Here is a 25,609-nt window from a genome sequence, read left to right on the forward strand (position 1 = left end):
GAAGATGTTGAAAACATGATTAAGTAAACAAAAGTGTTGTAAGTTACTCTCCTTTTGGCTATGAAAAAAATTAAATTTATAAAAGTGTACTCTCTCGATAAGACGATTATACAACTCAACAAGGTCGCAAAGCAGATAAAGTTCGTAAGTTCAAATATCATCGCTAGCGTTCATCCAAAAAAAAGCTAATGTTTTTTGCGCATGAAAAAATATCAGGCATACACACTAACAACGTATTGGAGATATAATTAAGTAAATATCATATCTTTGACAATTTAAAATTTTAGATGATATGGTTATACAATTCAGAAAAAAAAATCACATGCTATTTAAATTTTGGCGCCAATTGTTAAATAAAAGGACAAGGCTGGCAGGGTAGGATTGTGAGAAGAAAACAAAATGTTTTTTCTCTTGTTGTTTTTGAAACCAAAGAGACTTCTCATTTGGGTTCGAGAGCAAGAATAATACGTAATATGTTTGTTCCCAAATCCATAATGAGAGAGAGAGAGGGAGAGAGAGTAAAGTTTATATCTTTCATTAGCTCTGTTATGCGTACTCTTCGTTAGGGATAATTTGGAAAACGCTGTGCAATGTGTCATATGTTAAACATTTAACCTTCATGTGTATAGACAATCACAAATACCTTTTTTTTTCCGCCCGGTGTCCGGTATCCGTATTGGAGCGCGACTATATTCGGATCCTCGCCGCGTAAGGCCCCATTCGGGGAGAAGCGCTCTCTACCAAGGATTTTTCCATACCCAGGACTCGAACCCGAGACCTCTGGTTAACGGAAGAGCAACCCCATCAGCTGCATCACATCCTTTGCTGGTGACAAATACCTTGTATAGTAATAACAATGCTTGTATAGAAATAGTTCAGACCGAAGAAAGTGGAAAACAAATAACTGACATGATCTGGTCATAAATTCATCAGGGATCTCTCTTTAAGCGAATGAGGGGAAAGACGGATATGATGTTTGCTCCCTCCTCTCTCTCTCATTTAAATTTGCTCGAGTGAAGAAAGATAAATTTCAATTTATTTACATAGAATTACAAAGACCAACGGAATTGAAACATTAGAGAAGTTGGTTATAAATATTGAAACCAACAACTGAGTGCAGGATTTTAACTGATTGAACTAGGGACTGACATGGTCTTCTTCACCCATCTTATAGCCCATTTGGTGAAACTTCTAGGAAGCCAAAAGTTTTTTTTTTTAATGTGTTAATTTTAGAGAGTAGAAGTGCTTGACAAAGATTTTAGGAAAAAAATAAGTGCTTGAGTAGGAGCAAAAACTGTTTTCAGAAGCTAGCTTTTCCACCGAAGCACTTTGGAAATTTGGCCTAGCACAACTTGCTACTGTAATATTGGCAAAAACACTTTTCAAATTGATTAGTCAAAAAGTACCTTTTTGAAAAACACTTCCAACATAAAAGACTTTTTAAAATAAGCAGATTTTTGAAATTTGACAAAACTTAAAGACGAAACAGGTTAATAGTCTACGTACTAATTTGGTCCCCTTCCTATGTGATTCCCATCATGAATCAACTTTGACTTCAGCTGGGTCTGTCATGTGCTCAATCATCAGCAATGACATATCACAAATTCTTATTATAGATAGCTGCCATTAATTATTGACATGTCAATGTGTCATGCAGCTTTATTAGATGCAAGTTTGACCCAGCATCTGCCAAAGAGATCTCTCAGTTGGAATATCACAATTTTCTGAAGCCTCAAGAACCTTGTAATGTAAAGGATGGATAATGTCTATGCCCAAGAAGGATGCTATGGCTTCCCCTAGTTTAACCCTCTTTGCAAATAGTAGTAAATGGCGTTTTAAGTTCTGTATATAGCTTGAGATAACATAACAAGTTAGTATAGACAACCAACGGTTTTCAACTAGTTAATGCCAAAAAAAAAAAAATGATTTTGTAGTCGTAAATGAAAATATATATGCAGAGCTTAGAACAACAGACAATTACTAGTAGTAAAAGATGCATGAGTTTTTCCCTTCCTTCTTTTACTGCTCCATTTTTCCTTACATCTTATCTTTTCCTATTTCTACCTGCTGCAATGGTATTTGATGAACCTTTTGCACCTTGTAACCCCCATTTTTTGGGCTAATTTTGAGTCCATGTATTACACTTTTTTGAAACTGCATCTTTAACATAAGCGCGTTGCGCGTGTGCTTCGTGTTAATGAAAATAAATTTTTAAAAATAATATAAAAATATTCAAAAGACATATTTATGTTATAATATAATTTTTTTTAAAAAAAATTGCAAGTTTCTAAATGATAGATATTATCATATTTAGGAGTTTGATCCAGGCTATTCTATTGATACCTCTGTAATCGCACAGGCATCCAAACTCAATCATTACTAACAGTTCTTATAAAGTTTTAGCTCGATCGTTATCTTATATTACCTACGATTTCTTTCTAAAGTACTTCTTTTACTCGGGACCAATTACATATATACGTCATTTTCCTATTCATATTCCTTTGTACAAAATGTTAACGAATCTTTTTACCGTTTAAAATAGATTTCACATTTAAAAAAGATTTTTATTTGATTATTTTTTAATATTTAGACAATAAAAGTGGACAAAAAATTTGAGTATGTTCAAAGCAAAAAGAACGTCCTAATTGCTCTTTAAAGTTTAAAAAAAATATGTGCCCCTTTAACATTCTATTATACCACAAAGTCGTCATCTTGATATATTTTGCTTTTTGAAAAAATAAATAGCATTTATAGTTATTCTCTGAAATAACACAATTTTTAGAGGAGGCACTTTAATTTTTTATTTATTTAAATATTATTTTTAATATTATTTTAATATAATTAAATGCCTAAATAAAACTATTAATTTAGAAGAGTATTTTAGTAATTTAACTTTTAACTTTTGGGTTTTCTACCTTTATAATAATTAGTTTCTCGAAACGGGCGGCACACATGTATACCAAATTCACACAGTACACTTGTTAGTTAATATTCATAAGGCCATACAAAGCTTTGAATAGATAATTATAAATGAAAAAATAAAATACAAGTCAATAATTAGAATAAAATACAAGTCTATGTGAGTATTGATCAATATGAAACATCGAATGCTAACTTATTTGTCAAAATCAAAATGATTGAATGTCGTCTAAATCTATGGAAATAAACAATCAAAGTTTAATTAGATACATGTTGTGAGCATCTAATTTTTGCCCCACATAGAAAATTACTCCTAAAAATAGTCCAAAAATAATTTTAATTGCTTTTATAGAATTTTAGAAATTTTTCTTTATTTGTTTTGTATTTATCCACGTTGTTCATGCATATTTAGAAATGTTTTATATTATGAAAATTATCAAAAATATTTTTATCTTTCATTTAGTGTGTTAATTGCATTTAAGAATTAATCATAAGTTAGAAGCATGGTTAAAACAAAAATCACAAAAATATACATTAGCTTTAATCAATTAGTTTAATTAATTAGTTAAAATGCTAATTAGATATTTTTGCAAAATAAATTCAATTAGAAGTAATGTGGCTATTTTTGAAAAGTCTAATAAAGAAGGAAAAAAAAAAGAAAAGGGTTGCTAAGCTAAAATCGGACTGGGCTATTGTTTCAAGCCCAATGTTTGCCACATTCCGCCCCAGCCCAATCCCAATACCTGGTCCAGAAATTTGCCTAGTCCAAACGACGTAGTTTGGTATCAAAACTACGTCGTCTATACCTCCTCTCTAACAAAAGGAACCCTAATCCCCTTCCCTCTCCTTCGAGAAAAATCCTAGACGCCGCCTCTCCCTCCTCACTCTCTCATCTGATCACACACACGCATACACTCTGTCCTCACACTCACTTACCATCACACTTACACAAAGAGGAAGGCTCACCCACTCACATTTTGAACACACATAACTGAAACGAAAGCTGGGAAAATCCAAATGAAGATCTGAAAATCACAAAAGCTCGAAAAACAAAAGAAAACTAGGATTTCGAAGAAGATTTGGGGAGTAATTGATTGCTGAATTTTTGAACTCTTCCCTGGATCTATAAAAGGCTGTTGAATCTCGAATTTATGGCTGTTTGTTGCGGTTCTGTACTGGAATTTGTTCCTTTTGCTTTGTTTGGCTAAGAGCTTAGCTCCTAATTCTAGTTACTGCTTCTCCTTCAAAGTCAGAGATCCATTTTCTCCCATTTGTTTGTTGTGGCCAGGTACCATTTTTAATCGAATGATATAAACCTTTGATTTATTTGAATGAGAATAATGCAAATCTGTTCATACTTTGTATTGTTTCAAATCTGCCAAATTGGTTGATATTCACCATGCTACTCTTGTTTGGTTACTGTATTGAAACGTAAATCGAGTTGCAATTCAAATTTACTGCACTTGTTATGTCAGAAAATGATTTTAAATCTGTTTGTTTTTACATTGAGTAATGTGGTTTTAGAAGATGGGAATTGGGTGAAAACATGTGGAGAACAGCTCTGGACACCAATTGGCTTGATTTCTTATAGTATGAACCGGTAACTCAAGTGTTTTATGAGTTTGATTCCGGTAGCCTGATTTCGTGTTGTTAAACTTTGGTCATTAATTAAGATGGTTTCTGTTTATATTCCATTTTTAAAAGGTTTCTTTTGTGTTAGCTGATGTTGATTGAGAAATTACTCCAGCAAATGTGCAATAGTCATCTTTAATTAGTAAAAAAGGCATTTGATCCTTTTCTGGATGGAAACTGTAGCTAATACTAAATTGCGAAACAAATGAAGAGATGCTGTCTGTGGCTTTTATGGATTTGCCTGTATGAGCCAGCAATTTTAACTTGTACTTTACATGCTCTTGCCTACCAAAAATAAAAATTCCTTAAGTCCTGGACCTCCGCAACAGCATTTTTAAGAGCGAGAAGTGCAAACAAGCGATAAGGGCTTGCCTGGCTTCAAAAGCGAAGCGCACGCTTTATTAAAGTGAAGTGCAATTCTTAAAAAATATAATGTAAACCTTGCAAAGACACAATATAAAATTATAAATAATCAAAAAGTTCAATTTAAAAACTTAAAAGTAGGTACTATGTACCACCAAATCCTCCACAAACCATAGGACAAGCAAAATCAAAGCTACTAAATTACTAGAATCAACATCTTATTCTTCTACTCTTCTTGTTCTTCTTCAAGATTGTCAAAATCTTGAATTCCTCTATCATATTCATATTGCTCGTCATCTTTTTCTTCCCCCTCCTCTTCCTCTTTATGATCACTTTCATCTTCATCAATTAGGGATAGGGATTGACTTGTAGTAGCCACACTTTTTCCCTTCCTAATCGAGCTTGCACTTGAAGTATTCCCCCTTAAACTATAAGGATTCTCCCCAACTCCACTAGCAACCGCAACATCACCCCAAGTGAAATTAGAGTCGCCTTCAAATACTTCTTCATCTTCACAATTTTCGGGGACTCCGGTTAGCCACTCATTAGCCTCATCAATATTGTCCAAAAGAATTGGATCAATTAGATTGCGGTGGTTGTAGCGACGCCTCAATGCTCTATTGTATTTTATGAACACAAGATTATGGAGGCGCTTCAAAGTTAGTCGATTCCTCTTCTTTGTATGAATCTACAAACAAGATGTGTCAACTAATTAGTAGGAGTTGGGACAATTGAGATATAATTTACTTTATCTCAAAATACGAAATAATTCTTTTTATTTCTCACGTGTTCAAAAATGCTCCAGTTCCTTTCACATCCGGATGAGCTACAGGTTAAACTTAGAACTCTGATGGCGAAAGTCTGTAAATCCGGAGTCTCTACACCATATTGGTCCCACCACTCAACTATCGAAGTGAAAAAAAATATTCAAGAGTTAATAAGTATAAAAAATACATTAAAGCTAGAGCTATAAAATATAGAAGCACTTGGTCATCTGGCGACTTTGTCTTTCTTTGTTTAATAGCAAGTCGGAGCTTAAAAAGTCCCTCAGCTGCCTTGTAAATAGCAAGTTGATCTACTATCTTTTCTTGCAAGTCTTCATCTGGGGTCAACTTGATAACAACCTCATGGAGTCCTGTCCACACTTCTCTAGCCAATGAATTATTCTCATGCTGATCATAAAAGAGTGAGGGTTCAGAATAAGTCCAGCTGCATGCAAAGATCTATGAAGTTGCTCACTCCATCTTGCATCAATGATCTGAAAGACCTTTGCATATTTCTGCTCATCAGTGAATGATGCTTGAATAGCCTTCTTGGCCCTATCCATAGCTTCATAGAGGTAGCCCATTGGTGGTTTTTGCTCCCCATCCACCAAACGAAGTACTTTAACCAAAGGGCCACCAATTTTAAGAGCATGAATGATGCTTGAATAGCCTTCTTGGCCCTATCCATAGCTTCATAGAGGTAGCCCATTGGTGGTTTTTGCTCCCCATCCACCAAACGGAGTACTTTAACCAAAGGGCCACCAATTTTAAGAGCATGAAGGATATTATTCCAAAAAGAATAAGAAAGAATAATGCGTGCAACATCTTTCCCCGCACTTTCCTTTGCAAATTTACTCTTGCTCCATTCCTCTGAAGTGAACAACTTTCTCAAATTGGATTTTTGCAAGTGGATACTATGCAAAGTCAAGAAAGCAGTGGCGAACCTTGTCTTGCCCGGTTTCATCAATTTTTTTTGTCTGGTGAATCTTCTCATCATATTCAACAACAAGGCCGCTGAGAAATATAAGAATGTACCCAAACGCCCTGGCCAAAAACTGTAGATAAGGGTTTTTCCTTGAAAATGTCCCCGAATATTAAGTTGATACAATGAGCCGCACATGGAGTCCAATAGACATTCTTGTACGCTCCTTCCACCATGCCACCCACTTTCACATTTTCACTCGCATTATCAGTGACCACTTGAACAACTTTGCTTGGGCCAATCTTCTCAATGGTGTTCTGAAACAAGGTGAACATTTTGATGTGGTTAGTGGATGAGTCGCTAGCATCAATGGACTCAAGAAACAAACTTCCCTTGGGAGAATTCACTAACACATTAATAATCATTTTCCCAGTTCTTGCCATCCACTTATCCATCATAATGGAGTAGCCATACTTGTTCCACGCAACTTTATGTTCCTCCACAATTTTATTAGTCTCCTCCACTTCCTTATTTAGATAAGGACCTCTGATTTCATGATAAGTGGGAGGCTTCATTCCAGGTCCGTATTGACCAACGGCCTCAATAAACTCTCCAAAAGTGTCAGTATAGTTGACACAATTGAAGGGGATCCCAGCATCATAGACCCATCGTGCAAAAGCTCTAACTGCACGATCCTTCAAAATATCTGTCCTTAGCAATTTTTTGTACATCTTTTCCACCGCTCTTTCCTTCCGTCTTCTTTGGGAAATAGCAATCTATAGGACCTTTAGTCCTACTCGTACTCGTCGATCCATGGCTTGAAGAGATTGCATCTCTTCCTCGTTTTGTTGGAAGTGACAATTCTTCAATATCATCATCATCATCATCATCAAGATTGGTCACCAATGGTTGATGACTCATTTGATTTTTTTGCTCCTTCTTCTTCTCAACAAAATTCTTTATTTCATCCCTCACCTCCGGTGGGCATTTCGGACAACTTGTGACGTTTCTATCGCCACCAATAAGATGGAATTTAAAGCGATAAATTCTACCCGTTGTAATCTTGTTACAAAACTTGCATACAACATTTGTATTCTTCTCATTAACTCTATCGCCATATCGCCAAGTCGGGTCTTTATCTTTCGATCTTTGAGACATTTTGAAATCCCTATTAAGATATAAGAAAATACATAATCAAATAAACTGAAAATTTCATATAATATATATAATAATTAATTTTATAAACCGAAATACACATTAAAAAAATCAAATAAACTAAAATATAACATAAAATTTTCTAAAATGAAATACATATAAAATTAATCAAATAAACTGAAAATATAACATATATATAATAATTAATTTTATATACTGAAATATACATTAAAAAAATCAAATAAACTGAAAAATATAACATATATAAATAATAATAATTTTATATACTGAAATATACATTAAAAAAATCAAAAAAACTAAAATATAACATATATATATAATAATTAATTTTCTAAAATGAAATACATATAAAATTAATCAAATAAACTGAAAATATAACATATATATAATTATGAATTTTATATATTGAAATATACATTAAAAAAATCAAATAAACTGAAAAATATAACATATATAAATAATAATAATTTTATATACTAAAATATACATTAAAAAAATCAAATAAACTAATATATATATAAATTAATTAATTTTCTAAAATAAAATACATATAAAATTAATCAAATAAACTGAAAATATAACATATATATAATAATGAATTTTATATACTGAAATGTACATTAAAAAATCAAATAAACTGAAAAATATAACATATATAAATAATAATTAATTTTATATACTGAAATATACATTAAAAAAATCAAATAAACTAAAAAATATAACATATATAAATAATAATTAATTTTATAAACTAAAATACATATTAAAATTAATAAATAAGAAGAATAAAAGGGGAAAAAAACAGAATCTGGACGAGTTAGAGATAAAAGGAAGAAGAAGGAGAAGACGCTGAAGTCTGAACAGTCAACAGTGTGCAAACTGGGCTGTCAGAGATAAACGAAGAAGAAGGAAGAAAGAAGGAAAAAGAAAGAAAAAAAAGCAGAATCTGGACGGGAACACGAAGAAAGAAAGAAGAAAGATAAAAAAAGAGAAGAAGAAAATTACCTGGACTGGTCAGCAATGTCGATGAAGTTGAACCCTAGCTTTGGTCGACGTCGATCGAAGAAGAAAGAAGAAGAAATGGTCAGTTTTTGTCGATTTAGGGTATGTTTTGTATAATAAAAAAACATACCCAAAGTTTTTTTTAAAAAAGGGCCCTCTGCGCTTTTTTAATAGAAGCGATCGCTTCATCGCTTTCCTCGCTTCGTCGCTTTGTCGTTTCCTCCATTGAAGCGTGCGCTTCCCTCGGTTGAGTCGCCTCAGGCAGCTAGAAGCGACACTGGGTCGCGTCGCGTCGCTTCGTCGCTTTAAGAAAGCGACGAAGCGATCGCTTTTCTAATCACTGCTCCGCAATAATCCCAGACTCTAAGAAATAGTTATTGATGAACATCATAGTTTGCTTTAGGCGCGATTAAATAAATCGTCGTGACTATGGGTACGGTTTCCGTGGCATGGTCACGATACGTAAATCCCAACTCAAGTGCGCGTTTCACGCGACTTGACCATAACTTCAAATAATAATTAAAATAAACATGTTGTGAATCACGGGTACGTTTCACGTGGCGTGATTTGCGATGTGTACAAAAACATTAAGTGTGCGACATCGCGACTTGTTTAAATAAATTCCATAATTGTTTAAAATAATTAAAAGCGATATAAAAGCGATAACACATAAAAGGTTTTAAACATGTATTGAATCAGATAATTAGGCCAGCTATTAATTGTTAAGTGACCGTGCTAAAATCACGGAACTCGTGAGTGCCTCACACCTTCTCCCGGGTTAACAGAATTCCTTACCCGATCTTCTGTGTTCGCAGACCATAAATAGAGTCAATTTTCTCGATTTGGGATTCTAAAATAGACCGGTAATTTGGGACACCATAATAATTATCCCAAGTGGCGACTCTAATTAAATAAATAATTTTATTTTGAATAATGTCACTTTAATTGGAAAAACTCCCTCTATCCCTCGGGAAAAAGGTGTGACACATGTAATTGAAATTTTGTAAGGTAATAGCATAACAAAGTACACATACTAACTTTTTTAATTTAACAACTTAGTGCTTAATACATGTCAATATTATCATTCATTATATTTTTATTATTGTAATGGCAGAATATTAAATAATTCATGAGTTTCCACAAATTTTAAGACGAATCACTCTAAAGCATAAATCAAACAAGAAATATATTAAAAGTTTTTATTCTATGTTTATCAATGAAACTGGAAATTGGAAGTATCTTAACTCTGTCAATCTAAAAAGAATCTCAATAAGGTAGTATGTACAGAGAAAGACATAAAGTTCATCAACAAATACTTTATAAGTAAAAAAAATATAAATATAGGAAAGGTCCTTTTTCATTAGAGAAAGTTAATTAAAACTACAAGGACATTATGTGAATGAGAAAACCAAAATACCATTGTAAATAATGAAACATGTCGAAACTTCTAATGGTACTGACACATATAAATTTTTTCCTTGAAAACTAATTAAATCTCCTTTAACTAAACACATTGAAACTCCATCGTAAAATGTCTCACGACGTTGTTTGTCGAGGATGGTGTGAAGATCATTGTTAACTTCCATTTTTCGGCTCAAAATTAAAGAACTTTTACGAACTAATGTATGGCTATGGGCTTGTCATTTTTTTTTCCACTATGGATCTCATTTGTATATGGTGTGTAGTTTTTCATCTCCATTTCGTAAATGGAATACAAAAAGGAACGGTTGTGACTTTTAACAAAGAACATGAAACTTTGGCTTGGTTCTTTTTTAGAATATTATTTAGATTAGTTAGGTTTTTAAAAAGAGCATTTTGGTAATTCAACTTTTAGGTTAAAGGGTTCTCACTTTTATAATAATATAGGTAGATAGATATAGATTGGACTTAATTGTTCTAGTAGTAGATATAAAGAAAGCATACATTTGGCAGGCGTGGGTTTTGGCAATAAACGGAGATGATCCCAAAGTGGCTTAAGACAATGGAATCATTTGTCTCCTTTCTTACTCATCCTGTACGTCGATCACTTATAATCTTTGAGGGGCTAAGTTACCCCAAAATATACAAGAAAACTTGTTACATACTAAGTTACAAAAGCTTTCAGCAAATTATTTCGAACTCCCATTAGGTGCAAAACATAAATTTTGACAAAGTCATATGGAATGGGATGATTGGAAAACGTGGAAAGAAAAAAACCAATACTACCTTTTTCACTATATTCACTACCTTATAGTTACATAACCTGAAAAGGTTAAAATAAATGTTAAGCTCTACCGGTACTGCTACAGAGGCAACTAAAATGTAGTTGAACCCCACCCTTCCTATCATTCTCTCCCCACAATTCACATCATCTCAAAGTTTAAACTTTACACAACAAAGTTTATGCCACAATTCATATCAGTTAGTCGAAGCTCACATTATTGCCCAAGTAAGTATATTATAGGATAATTGAAGCAACAGAAAATGAGACGAATAAAACGCTCGCACAAGTAAATGTATAAACTCATAGAATTCATTCGCTTTGTCTTGATATTCTACAACAAATGTGAATTGTAATGTACAAGTTTATGTCAATAACCTCGTTCAAATATCCACTAGCTTGTACCAGAGGTAGGTTTCCTCCCTCGTGCTTGAGTGAGAGTGTGTGCATTTATGTTCGTGCTTAATTACGCAAGATATCAGATACAAAGAAAATGAAATATGAACTCTTTACCTCTTTATTGGGGCTGTTCTCTTCATCTCCGAGTGCTCTTTATTCTCTTTTCTAGGAGTACTAAGAGCTTGATTGGCCAAGCTTCTAGGAGGCCAAAATTACTTTTTTTTAAATCAATTTTTTTTTTTGGAAATTTAAGGTGCTTGGCCATTGTGAGCACGTAATTTTTGCTCTAATGTCAAATTACTCCTAAAAAATATTTCAAAATAGTTTTTAATTAGTTAATAGAATTTTAGGATTTTTTCTATTTGATTTGTTTTGTGTTTAGTTGTGTTTTGCATATTAGTAGCATTTTAAATCCTAAAAATAACAAAAATATTTTATATTTTAATCTTTACATTTTTAGGCCCTAATTACATGTTAATTGCATTACTAGATACAACAATCACAAAAAATAATAATACACTAGTTATTTTCCTTGCATTTTAGTGTGATTAATTAATTGGTTTAATTTGCTAATTCACACTTTAATTAGTGTGAATATTAAGGAAAATGGTTTAGTTATGCAAAATTGGATTTAATTAGGTTTGGGATTTAAAGTGGTTAATTTTGAAGAGATAAAGGAAGGGAAGAGGGCCATAATCTGAAAGAGAAGGGATTAAAAGAGAATAGAAAAATCTGAAGGATGCCCTATTTTTTTGTTATAAAAGGACACATTCTCACTCACTTTTGGACATTTTCACACGCCTAAGAGAGAGCATCAGTTGAAAACCCTAGAATTTCAAATCCGAGCTTCAAAATTTCTTAAGAAAAACAACAAAAAATTTAAGTAAAAATCACAAAGCTGATTCAAAATTCAGTTCCTTTTCTTCATATTCCCTGGGTTTTGAGGTTAAATCAAGCTGTTGAATTATTTAATTAGTAGTTTTAGGTGATGATGAAATGCTTGGATATGTGGTAATTTTTTAAATTTAGACTGAAATTATACAACTCTTAAATTCATTTTTCGTAGACATTTAAAAAATTTATTCTTCAATTGCTGAGTTTGTGATTTTATTGTGAAGCATTCCATTATCTCATCAATTTAAATATAACATTCGAAGTATACATGGAAGCATTTTTAATGGTTGCCAAAATTTTATGAGATGGAATAGTTCTTACCAAAGTTCGAAAGTACCTTTTTTCCTAAAATAATGATACGAGTAATATTTACCTATTAAACCATGGTTAAAACTACTAGTGGAAGTAAAAAAATTTGGGCCTTTAATAAATAAATAAGACAAATGTCATAAATCTATAAAGGAACTTGGGGAAATGGAGAGGATGAGAAACGGAGAAGAGTTTTATCCATTTTTGACCACTAAGGTTAAATTATTTGGTTTGATGTAAATATCGAGTGCAGATAAGTATTTTACATAATATGTGCATAATTTTCTTGTTTTGAAAATAACTTTTTCATTTTAAGTATAAATTGCTCTTTTTAAATCGACGAACCGGCCAACGTCCCTTTTCGGCAGTAGCTTAGGAGCCTGGTATCTTATCAACCCGTTCTTGGTGTTCTTTCATCTGATCTCAGAGCGCATTGTTTTCATTTTCCATTTCTTCCATCCTTTTAAGAATCCGTTCTTGGTGTTTAATGCGTTGTCACCTGCACTATCAATAATATTATGAGTTATACCTGTCGTTGGAGGTAGGGGTTGGTTGTACTGCTCGTCTGTTTGCTGTATCGTGCAAGTCCTTGCGATTTCTGCAGTCGTGCCTGGAGCGGGTTTGTTGAGGACGCTTGTTATGCTGCAGTGTGGGGGCGGTGACCCACCTCACTGTCGTTTCACAGCTTTCGTTGATGACATTCATGAGGTTGGTTGGGAGGTCACTTGTTATCCTCGTCCTTTCTTCTCGGTTACCTGCCATGTAGAATTTTGTATACACAAAGAAAGGAGGTCTTGGTTTTTTTTTTTTGACGTTAGTGACCCGTGCTAGTTGTAGATCTAGAGGAAACTAAAAGTTTAACTAAGAAATCCCCACAGACGGCGCCAAATTGTTTGACCAAAAAATATAGATCTTGGTTCAAATAATTAAATTTTTATGAGCAAAGGTTAATCTTAGTTAATAATATTAGGTGGATTTTTTAAAGAAACAATAAATGTCGTATGGATCTGGACGAATAGTGGCAATAATACGTAGTAACTGTTCTATAAATCAGGAGCAACAATATAGCATTTAATAGTAATGAACAGTAATAAATGACATTTAAGTAAATAGGAGGAGTGATTCACCCAATAAAGGATGGAATAGGTGGATGTTCCTCCTGACAATGATGAATGATAGACAAATCCTTGAATATTCGAGTTATTCTCAGATCTGATGGAAAAGTATGGACAAGAATCTTAGTGAAAAAGTGGTGTTTATATCTTAGCAAGAGAGACAAATCTTTTAGTCAAAATGTCTTCTTTACAAAGTGAATATCACATGCTCCTATCATTGTCTCTTTTTCTATTTATATGGGACATGTTCCTATGCCCCTATCATTGTCTCTTTTTCTATTTATACGGGATATGTTCCTAAGAAACCCTAATATTACAAGTGCAGAGAATATCCATTAGAATATCCTCTTTAATATCCTATCTTGAAAACTAGCTGTTACAGCTCTGTCAACGATACGCGACCTCGATCTCGTCCCTTGTTGACACCTTGACTACGGCTCTTGTTGACTACTGTTCTTGTTGAGAACGACTCTTGTCGACTACGGCCCTTGCTGCTCCTTGGGCCTTCTCGACAAACGATGAATTGGGAACTCTTTCCTTAGTATTATATTGGCTTAAATATTTTAAAGGCAGATTTTGACCCATACAATATTATCATTATTCTAGGAAAAAAGGTACTCTCTAGCTTTGATAAGAAAATTTATCTTCTAATTTCCAAATATTAGTATAAGGTTTATTTAAGTGCATCTGTTTTAGGTTTCGAATTACCTTTCATGTCAATAAAGTATTCTAAATTTTATAACTATTGTTTTATATTAATAAAGATCTAATGGTTGAAAAAAGGGTGGGGGTTACAATTATTTAATTAGTATTTTCAGGTGATGGTGAAATGCTTGGATATGTGGTAATTTTTTAAATTTAGGCTAAAGTTATACAACTCTTAAATTCTTTTTCCGTAGACATTTAAAAAATTTATTCTTTCTATTGCTGAGTTTGTGATTTTATTGTGAAGCATTCCATGATCTCATCAATTTAAATATAACATTCGAAGTATACATGAAAGCATTTTTAATGGTTGCCAAAATTTTATGAGATGAATAGTTCTTACCAAAGTTCGAAAGTACCTTTTTTCCTAAAATAATGATAGGTGTAATATTTTCCTATTAAACCATGGTTAAAACTAGTGGTGGAAGTAAATAAATTTGGGCCTTTAATATATAAATAAGACAAATGTCATAAATCTATAAAGGAACTTGGGAAATGGAGAGGATGAGAAACGGAGAAGAGTTTCATCCATTTTTCACAATTAAGGTTAAATTATTTGGCTTGATGTAAATATCGAGCGCAGATAAGTATTTATCACATAATATGTGCATAATTTTCTTGTTTTGAAAATAACTTTTTCATTTTTAAGGATAAATTGCTCTTTTTTTTAAAAAAGCGAGAAATTCATTTAGTTTTAGGGATTGCAATTTTATATATAAGTAGTTCTATGAAAAGACAATTCGGTGACGAAGAGATCAAAATTGAAACTACAAACCTAGTTGTATAATCTCTAGTTCCCTTCGGGGTCGTTTGGTAGGATGCATTAAATAAAATAATGCATGCATTAGCTTTGTGTGTTAACAATGCCTTGTTTGGTACACATTTTAAACCTATGCATTAGTTATGCAAGCATTAGTTATACACATACACCCTATTTGGTATTATCCTATGCATAACTAATGCATAGAAAAGCATGGTATTAACAATGTAATGGGTTTTAATGCATGCATTAGCTTAGTTAAAGACAAAATTGCCCTTCAAAATTTATGCTTAAATAAAATATGCTATTATATTAATGCAAGGTTGATTTTATGAATAAATATTCAGTTCTATACTACAATATAGGTAGACAAATCAAATAATTTTTTAAAACTTTTTTCATATAAAAATATTTCTCAACATATGTTTCCTCAATATATGTTTCTTTTAAAAGAATAGAGTGATGGATTGGTTTTGAGGGTATTTTTGTAAACAATCAATTCTTATAGAAATTGTGCAATGCTTTAATACATCAAACGAAAAAATGAATAAGAAATATGTCAACATAACTATTGCCAACATAATTAATGCAAGCATAACTAATACCAGCATTACTAATACACCTTATTCAACATTATTCTTATGAACCCTACCAAATGACCCCGAAGTGTTAACTGCATGTATCGAAGAAAGTATTAGGAGTACTAAAGTGGGTTAACGACATAAGCTGGTTCAGTGCCAACCAATTATTTGTTGGGCCAATTTCCACGACTATTTAAGCCCAAACTCAAACGAGGTTTATGTCTTTGCCTCTTCAACCCTTCTTCTGCTCTTGCTGTTTTCTGTTTCAGCTTTTAACTTTGAACACACTGTTAAAAAAAGAAACAGGTATTTAATTCAGGTACTTTTTCCTCTTTATATGAACTGGTTCTCTGTTAAAAAGTGATGTACTTTTCCTTCTTGTTAGTTTCCCAGTTGGTTCTTCAATTTTTAATCTTGTTTCTACCATTTTTACATGAATTGCGTCTCCGTAGAAAAATGAATCTTGGTGGTGGATTTTTAGTATTATGCTTGAACATAACATGAGGTGTTTCTCTTTGTTTTGTTTATATTTTGTGGGGGTTGTGAATTTTTTCTGATACATTTAATTTATTAAATCATCAGTGACCATAGTTTAGGCGAAAATGGATGAAGAAATTAATGCTACAAAAAGCATGAGGAGTTTGCAAATTACTCTTCTTGATGAGGAAGATGAAATTGATGATAGTGGAGAAGTTAATTCATATGATGATGATGATGAGGAGGAGGATGAAGAGAAAGAACCTGTGGGATTAGGGGTTCTTGAAATGCCCGAGAATTCATGGTCACTGCGACGTGAGCTATTTCCAAGCAAAGCTGGGGGTATTCCTGTATGTTTAGAAAAGTTTTTGTGTTAATTCCTTTATGCTATTTTCCATATTTACTAGTGTGAAAGGCGCTTCTGATGTTTTTTGAGTTGTAGTTTTTGTTTTTGCAAGTATAGGCTTGGTTGGATCCAGTTAACTTGCCAACAGGGAGATCATGTCTTTGCGATTTCTGTGGCGAGCCTTTGCAGTTCATGCTTCAGGTATATTTCTTTCCTTTCCATGTAGAGGAGAACAATAAGGTAAAGTAGGCCAAGTTTAGAATTGACACTGGTAGTTTGTTGCTAGGTCCTACATCTGACTTCCTTAGACAAGAGCTATTGGCTTTATATTTTTCACCCCGTTCTTATTTTCCGTTGCTGTCTACTTTTCAATTGTGTACTAGTTTTTCCATCTACTTATGCAGTGGTTCTTTTTTTTTTTTTGATAAGGTAAAGGTTTCATTAATAAGGTACCAAAATGGTACAAAAAGTTGCAAAAAACACCCCAAAACAACCATATCCTACAGGCCTCCTAGTAGATCCAGAAACTCTAAAAACTGTTGTTGTTCCACTGATACAATGCTTTTACACCAATAAAACAAGTTGTGAATACATTTGTTTCTAATTCTAAAAATGTGCTCCCTGTGTCCTTCAAAACAAGCCCGGTTCCTTTCCAGCCATAAAGTCCAGAAGATGCATAATGGGATGGTTCTCCATATTTGCTTCAGTCTTCTAGGTACTCTTTGATTATGCCACTCTTCCAACAAGCTCCTAACAGTCTGTGGCATTACCCAAGAGATTCCACAGATGTTTAAGAATAAATCCCAGCATTGTCTAGCAATTCTACAATGAAGCAGAATATGATTCACTGATTCTAAATCTCCTTCACACAGATAGCATCTATTACTACGATTAAAACCTCTTTTTTTGCAAATTGTCTTGTGTCAAACATGCTTCCCAAGTTGCTATCCAGCCAAAGCATGCCACCTTGTCTGGAGCTTTTGTCTTCCATATCATCTTCCATGGCCAATTATTAACCCTGTGACTTGACTTCTTAATCAGCATATTATAACAGCTTCTGACTGAAAACTTTTTATCCTTATCCTCTGCCCAGATCAGTGCATCCACCTTACTATGATTAATTGAGACTGAGTCAAGCTGCTGAATTAAGAAACAATAGTCATCTACCTCCCAGTCGTTCAAGTTTCTTCTGAGCTCCACTTGCCATCCTGTCTCTGTGTAAAAATCAGCAATCACAACCCTTATTAACAGAGTAATTGAATAGAGTAGGATACTTAGATTTCAAGCATTCCTCCCCTATCCATAAATCTGTCCAGAATTTAATTCTTTGCCCATTCCCAACTTCCAGCTTAGTAAATTTCAGAAATTCTTCCCAAAGTTTACTAATACACTTCCAAATGCCTCCTTTTGCGTTCAAGTGTAAAGAGGAAGGTCTCCAATCAGTCTTGATTCCATAAATAGCATTGATCAGCTTCTTCCATACCTTATCCCCTTCATGAGTAAATCTCCATAACCATTTAAAAAGTAAGCTCTTATTGTGGGCTTTCAAATTCCTTATCCCCAAGCCACCCCCTTCTTTATCATTCAACACCACTTGCCATTTGACTAAATGCATTTTCTTTTTAGTAGCATTGCCATCCCATAAAAAATTATTCCTTATGGTGTTTATCGTTTTCTCCACTGCAACAGGCATAGCAAAGAGGGACATCAGGTAGGTTGGCATTCCATCTAACACACTTTTTTATCAATGTCTCTACCTCCCATAGATAAATATTGTTTCTTCCCGGGAACCAGTTTATTTGCACATCTATCCAAGACCCCTTGCCACATGTTCTGATCATTTTTTCTAGCACCCAGAGGAAGCCCAAGATATACTGTTGGAAATTTCTCAACCTTACAACCCAAAATAGCAGCCAACTCCTCAACTGTATTATCAGCATTAATGCTAAATATGCTACTTTTGGCCAGGTTAGTTCTTAATCCAGTCACTGCTTCAAAAACATGCAGAACTCCTTTGAGGTATAGTATTTGCTCTTTCTCTCCTTCACAAAAAAGGAGGGTGCCATCAGCATATAAAACATGAGAAACTGTGACTCTATTATCACCAAATCTGCCAAAGTGCATCCCTTTAATCCATCCCAATTTCTCTACCTTCATTAACATCCTACTAAAAACTTCCATCATCAAAGTAAACAAATATGGGGACAAAGAGTCCCCTTGTCTCAAGCCCCTTTGAGATCTAAAATAGCCCTGGGGATTTCCATTTATTAACACAGAAAAACTAGCAGTAGATACACAGTACTTGATCCATTCAATCCATCTGTCGCCAAAGTTCATTTGTCTTAGAATACTTAACAGACAAGACCAATTCACATGGTCATAAGCTTTCTCAAGATCCAATTTGCAAGCAACACCTCTTTTCTTCATTCTCAACAGATAATCAACACTCTCATTGGCAATCATAGCAGCATCTATTATTTGCCTACCCTTAATAAATGCATTCTGACTATTTGATACTACTTTATCAACTACCAATTTAAGTCTTTCTGCCAGCAGCTTTACAATGATCTTATAAACACTTCCCAACAGACTTATAGGTCTAAAGTCTTTCACCTCTATGGCTCCTTTTTTCTTGGGGATCAATGCAATGAAAGTAGAATTCATACTTCTGATAAAGGAACCTTTTTTATAAAAAGCCTCCACAGTTTGCCACACATCATTCTTAACTGTATTCCAGCACTTTTGGAAGAAATAAAGATTGAAGCCATCAGGTCCTGGTGCTTTATGTCTCTGAATGATTTAATAACATTTTCCAACTCTTCCATAGAAAAAGGTCTCTGCAGCCACTCCTTTTCCTCATCAGAAAGTGTCATCAAAGTATCATCTTCCCAACTTGGCCTCCATTCTTCAGTTTCACTGAACAATTTCTCATAGAAATTCTGAATGTGTTTTGATTCTGTTATCATCATCTACCAACTTTCCATCAATTTCTATCTTGTCAATACAATTGAATCTCTTATGGGCATTGGCTCAAGCCAAATGCATTTGGACTTTTGTCTCCATGAGATCTCCTCAGCTTTTACCAATTCCTCCAGCTCCATCATGATAGAATTTCTTTCTGAGTCTAAATTTTCATAATCCTGATCAAATACCATACCATGATTAATTTCTTCCAGTCTGGCCCAAGCCTTACTTTTCCTATCCTACAATTTACCAAAAACCTCTTTATTCCATTTTTTTTAAATCACCTTTCAAAAGTCTAAGTTTCTTTGCAAGAACAACGTCAGGATCACCTTGTAGATTGTAGGATTTCCACCCGTTGTCAATTAGTTCTAAGAAACCTTTATGCTCCATCCACATATTTTCAAAATTAAAGTACCCTTTTCCTTTTCTCCAATCTCCACATTCTAATAAGATTGGGCAATGATCTGAAGTAGTTCTAGGAAGAATCCTCTCTGTTTTAAAAATTTAAAATGTTCATCCCAATCTTCTAATAATAAGAATCTGTCAATCATGGATGCACTCTGACTATTTCTCCCCCTAAACCAAGTATAAGAACCTCCATGAAGTGAGAGATCAATCAAAGAGAGCTCATGAATAAATTTTGAGAACTCTCTCATAGCTCGTGTTCTTGGCTCTTCTCCTCTTCAAACCTAATTACATTAAAATCTCCCCCCACCGTCCATGGTTGTGACATAATTCCGTTGATTGCAGCCAGTTCCTTCCATAAACCTTTCCTTTCTTTCCTATCACAAGGACCATAAACTCCCGTAAAAGCATATTGATATCCAGATTTTTCTTCTTCTAGCAAGATTGTGACTGAATGTTGACCCATAATTTTCTCCAAACAGTTCCATCTTCTTTTATCCCAGAATATAACAATCCCACCGCCGTTACCCTGTGCTTCCAATTCAACCCACTCAGTCCACCTAGATCCACCAAGCTGTCTGATGCAATCTAGATTTATCTTTTTCATTTTTGTTTCTGTCAAGCACACAATATCAGCCTTCCATTTTCCTAACACTAATTTAACCAACTCCCTTTTTTCTACCTTGTTAACACCCCTCACATTCCAACATATAATTTTCAAATTCATTGATCAACTGGCAATGCTCTCCTTCCCTTTCCTCTCCCCCCTTTACTTGTATCACCTCCAAAGCCCATTCCAAATTCTAGTAATTTCAGTTCCCTTTCACATTTTTTGCTTGGAGAAATAGTACTCACTGAAGCAGACGTAGAAGATTTTTTTGGTCTTTCACTATCGATCCTCATAAGAAGCTCCATAAGCTTTTCCCCAATGTCTTCTGTCTTTATCCCCAATTGCTTGCTAATTTTTGTCATGTTTCTTTTTACCCAAACTGATGCTTGCAGATGCATTAACTTCTGCTCAATATTCAGCGCCTGATTCTCATACCATAGCAGCATCAAAATATCCTGGGCTTCATCAACTTCTAATACTTCTTCAACTTCCAGTCTCTCCTCATAGTTAAGCAGAGATTCATCAATGTCTTGTTCGCTATTGGAAATGTTATTCATCAGCTTCTCCACCATCTCTCCATTGATGCTTGGGGTATCTTCCTCAGGTAGAAGATTCTCCAGATTCTTCTCTTCTTTCCTCTCTGAGTTGCTTACCATTTCAATTGCCCAAAATCTCTCGTTTGGGTCGTTTTGTTGCTAAATATCTTCCATGTCCTTCCCCTCCGGAGAAAAGGTTTTTTCTTTTATCGCCTCAACTTCAACAGCTAAAGGGTCGAAAGAGTTGGATAATTCTAGATCTCCAGCATTAAAAGGGGACTTTTGGATACATGGGTCGACCACTTTTACTCTATAACGAACTTTCTGGCCCATCTTTCTCTGATTAAAACCCTCTTTTGGGCCTGCATTCTGTTTTGAATAATAAGTGCCCTTCAGCCCATTATAGTTACCCGACTTGTTTGCATTAGAGTTATTTGAGGGCCCACATATATTAAAGGACACCTGATCCTTTCCTTTAATCGACGCATGGCTCATCCCCAAACTCAATTTTAACTTCTTAAAAATTTTTGGCACACGTATATCACGTATCTCCGTTCCCAGTATTTCCTGTTGTCTTGGAACTCGAGGGTGCCGACTGTCTCTCATTAATGTGACTCTTCGAGTTTTGAGAAACTCTCCGATGATCTTCTCCTCTTTTCCGGTCACCTTCTCGGTCACTTTTCCGGCCAATTTCCTCCACCCAAGAAATTGGTTCAATCCATAAAGGTACTTTGAAGATAAGGTTCTCTACAATCAGTTCTATTGATGCCGGAAAAAGATGTGTCAGAATATTTTACGCATATCCTCGCCCATCTCAGATGACTTCTATTTTTTGTGTCTTCATCAATACCCGGAAAGCCACCATACCGGTCACCAACCATCTCGAAGATATTCTCTGACCATAGGTGAGAAGGAAAACCTATTAACTTGATCCAAACCTTTTCGGGTTTAGAGTTTCTGTGATTACAAGTTAAAACCTGGGACCACCAATCCAAGAATAATTCTTGATTTTCAAACATCCATTTTCCCATTTTGATTCTCTCTGCTTCCACTCTCGAAGGGAATTCAAAAAGGAATTATTCATCATTCAGCTCCTTAACTACCACCCCTGCCGGAATCTTCCACTTTTTGTTTGCCCAAGCTTGTAACTCTTTGCAGTTTGGAAACTTATGAGGATAATAACTAAAGGAGCCCAACAGACACTTTCGATGAAAATCCGCTCTGCTCCTTAACGAACTAGATTCAATCCGAAGCTGATTTGGTTCCAAGGACTCATCGTTCATCACTTTGATTTCATCTTTAGGCCATTGTTCCATCCGCGCCACCTGAATAAAACTCTCCGCTTTTAGAATTTAGAGGTTCATACCTCGTCTTCTCCTTCTCCAGAACAAATCTCTTGATCTTTTCTGCAAAATCAGACCACCCAACATTCTCGCTGATCTCAGGAACTATGATGGATACTTTACTGCTGCCTTTCACTGCCACGACTCCGATGAATCTGCCCATCCTGTTAAAATTCTGGAAAATACGATATGAATATACTTGGCTCTGAAAATCCCAGCTTCTACATATGTTACCCCGTCGCTCTGTTGATAATTCCATGCATTTACATAAGCCCAGGATGTTAAGCCTGTCAAGAGTAACTCTGTTCATTAGAAATCTTCTCCTTTCTACAATTTCAAACCAATTATCACTGAGTTCCACTACTTCAAAAGATTTGTTGCCGGAGGAGAAAAAGCAAGCTCTACCCATTTTAATTTATTAACTGGCCACCTTCACTTTTCTCGTCGCCGTAAAGTAGGCTTAAGTTACTCAGTGAAAAGTGATCAATTAACAAAAGGATAGGGTAGAGACAAGAACAGAGGGGAAGAAATAAATTGATTGAGGAATCACTGATGAAGAAAGAGTAGAGGAAAAGGTAAAGGAAAGGATAAAGAAGAAGATCTGAATTATCGGAAAGAAGTAATCGGCGGCAACGAAAGCTATCGGAAAAGGTGATTAGGAAGAGAATTTGGAAAGGTTGCACATGTCCCAAGAGAGCATTTTGTATTTGGACTTCACACTTTGTAGTCTTCGTTCATTGATTCCTCAAATTGCTCCCATATAACTTTTTCTGAGCATCCTATTTGTTTCTCAAGTCTGTGCGTTTCTACCATTTGTGCTTTCTTTTGTTTTTGTCTAAGGAGAGGGAAAGGAGGAAACTGAATTGTTTTTTTTTTCTTTTTGTTAAAATTCACTCATTTTACAGGTTTATGCACCACTCACTGAGAAGGATTCTACTTTTCATCGCACCTTATTTCTCTTCATGTGCACATCAATGGCCTGTCTCCTTAAAGACCAACACGAGCAGTGGAAAAGGAACCAAGTCAAGCCATCCAGGAGGTACTTCTTCCTAATTGAATTTTTTTTCTTTTTAATGTATTTTTTCCTTCTAACTCTGATCACCGAATGTATTTTTTAAGTGTCAAGGTCTTCCGTTGCCAATTGCCCCGTAATAACTCTTTTTACTCCAGTGAGCCCCCAAGAAACAATGGGAAAGATAAACCTTCTAGAGCTGGAGGTAATGACTGAAGTTGACAATTGATTTCAAAAAGTATTTGGAATAGACCTTTCCTTTTCTTTTAACTCCAATATTAATTGATCTCCCAAAAATATTACTAACACATACATCTTGTCTTGCATTTTTCAGCTGTTCTTTGTGGTTGGTGTGGTACCTGGAAAGGAGATAAAGTTTGTGGTGGTTGCAGAAGAGCACATTACTGCTCTGAAAAACACCAGGTTAGCTATGCTTCCTTTCCTCCTCTTTGTTAGGCTGAGAATTTTCCTAAAATGAATCCAATTTGCAGGCCGTTCATTGGAAATCAGGTCATAAAAGACGCTGTTTACCATTGGAAGCATCTGAATCTAGCAATAATTGGACTGTTGGGGAGATGCAAGAAGGTAAGGGTAATAGATGTGATGTTCATAAATCTATCTTAATTTATATGATACTAGAAAAAAAAGGGCAAGAATGTTGTATATTTAAAATGTCACTGCATGCGAAGTTCATGGAGATTTTAATCCTCAATCAGTTGCAAGCAAGAGTCTGTGGCCTGAGTATGAGATTGCAATTACTGATGAATGTGAGGATAAGATCTTCGATGATAACGGACAACTGAACTCATTGATTTCTTCAAGCCGAGTGGATGAATCAATTGAATCACTTATAGACAGCTTTGAGGTATGTAAGGCTCTTCTAATTTTTGATGGATATATGGAAGACTAATTTCAACTTTACGTAATTGTTTCTATACAGGGGGAAGATGACAAGAAGAGTTGGGCATCTTTCCAGGAGAGGATATCCCGTACGCCTGAGCAAGTATTAAGGTGATTGAAGTTCTTGTTGCTATTTTTATTGTGACAACACTTTGCATAAGCTGCCTTCTTTGCTATCCCCTAAGAATTACGATCACATGACTTGCCATTGAGATTCGATCACTATCTTGGAAAATAGGTATTACAGAGACGCTGGAGCAAAACCATTATGGCCAATGTCAAGTGGCCAGCCATCAAAGGCTGAGATTCCTAAATGCAGCTATTGTGGTGGCCGTAGGGTATTTGAGTTTCAGGTAAAATGAAGCTTTTGCTCTGCTTGCAAGTAATAGCTGATGGCCATTTTAAACTAGTAATTAAATTAGTTGTATGTCTCTTGTCTTGGAAAACGCGTGGCCAAAAAATTGTGGGTTGCCTAGAAGGTGTTGTGAATTAGCTTTTGATTTATGCTCTTCTTGTCTGCTGCTTGCAGGTTTTACCACAAATACTCTATTATTTTGGTGTGGAAAATGATGTTAGTTCTCTTGACTGGGCTGCTATTGCTGTTTACGCCTGTGAAGCCTCGTGTGATGGAAGTGTGGCTTACAAAGAGGAGTTTGTTTGGGTTCAAATTGCATCTCAATCAAGTACAACGCACAGATAAAGGCATTGTTATATGTTTTCTTCTCTTTATAACCGAAAAATCTCCAAGGACTAGGCTCATGGTTTGAGACTCGATGGACATAGGAGCCGCTCCTTTATCTTTCTCCACTTACATTCCATACTTTTGGTTCGCGGCAAGATTCGGAGTCGTGACACGAGCCTAACCTACAGGTGTTGAGCTAAAATTTTGTTTTCCTTAAATCCTTGTAAATTTGCAGACATTTTGCTTTTCTGAACGGCGTGTTGTGATGGAACTTTTATCATCAATCAAGGGTGTTCAGCGTGATATTGAATTTTATGATTTCAAATATTCACTTGCAATAGGAGTAAAACCTCCTTTTGCGGAGAAAAACATTTGGAATTTTATGCAGGTATTAGGTCGAGAAATATCTAAACGAGACAGCATGTAAAGATGCTCATATTCAGATTAATTAGGTCAAATTCCAAGGTGCGGACACTTAAAAACCAAACCAACTAAACAATTGAAAGTTAAATTCTGCTAGTTCATTTGGTATACTACAACCAACGGAATGCACACTTGGTAGCCTTAAGAGGTCTCACTTCGACAGACGACAA

At 34.8% G+C, this 25,609-nt stretch overlaps 2 protein-coding genes and 1 long non-coding RNA gene across 4 annotated transcripts; 1 reads left to right on the forward strand and 2 right to left on the reverse strand.

Moving 5' to 3' along the window:
• The first annotated feature begins 3,754 nt into the window (after window positions 1–3,754).
• Window positions 3,755–25,326, forward strand: LOC104100924 (uncharacterized). 2 transcript variants are annotated; one of them, XM_070182368.1, is made up of 11 exons: window positions 3,755–4,207; window positions 16,324–16,568; window positions 16,682–16,765; window positions 23,328–23,461; window positions 23,542–23,639; window positions 23,769–23,857; window positions 23,926–24,019; window positions 24,124–24,299; window positions 24,375–24,445; window positions 24,573–24,687; window positions 24,864–25,326. In XM_070182368.1, exons 2-11 carry the CDS (start codon window positions 16,344–16,346, stop codon window positions 25,032–25,034), a joined length of 1,257 nt encoding a protein of 418 aa, XP_070038469.1. In that variant the 5' UTR covers window positions 3,755–4,207; window positions 16,324–16,343; the 3' UTR covers window positions 25,035–25,326. The 2 variants fall into 2 exon arrangements, with proteins under 2 accessions (XP_070038469.1, XP_070038470.1); XM_070182369.1 differs by having other exon boundaries at window positions 24,151–24,299.
• LOC138896867 (uncharacterized) lies at window positions 5,433–5,826 on the reverse strand. The gene is made up of 2 exons (XR_011410358.1): window positions 5,701–5,826; window positions 5,433–5,602 (listed from the first exon to the last, which is right to left on the reverse strand). It is a non-coding gene; the product is annotated as an uncharacterized lncRNA (long non-coding RNA).
• LOC138897526 (uncharacterized) lies at window positions 6,023–7,758 on the reverse strand. Its single transcript, XM_070183504.1, has 3 exons — window positions 7,386–7,758; window positions 6,714–7,285; window positions 6,023–6,358 (listed from the first exon to the last, which is right to left on the reverse strand). The coding sequence occupies exons 1-3, from the start codon at window positions 7,756–7,758 to the stop codon at window positions 6,023–6,025; spliced, it is 1,281 nt and encodes a 426-aa protein (XP_070039605.1).
• Window positions 25,327–25,609: the final 283 nt, after the last annotated feature.

This window comes from Nicotiana tomentosiformis, chromosome 8 (genome assembly GCF_000390325.3).
Source record: "Nicotiana tomentosiformis chromosome 8, ASM39032v3, whole genome shotgun sequence".
NCBI lineage: Eukaryota > Viridiplantae > Streptophyta > Magnoliopsida > Solanales > Solanaceae > Nicotiana > Nicotiana tomentosiformis.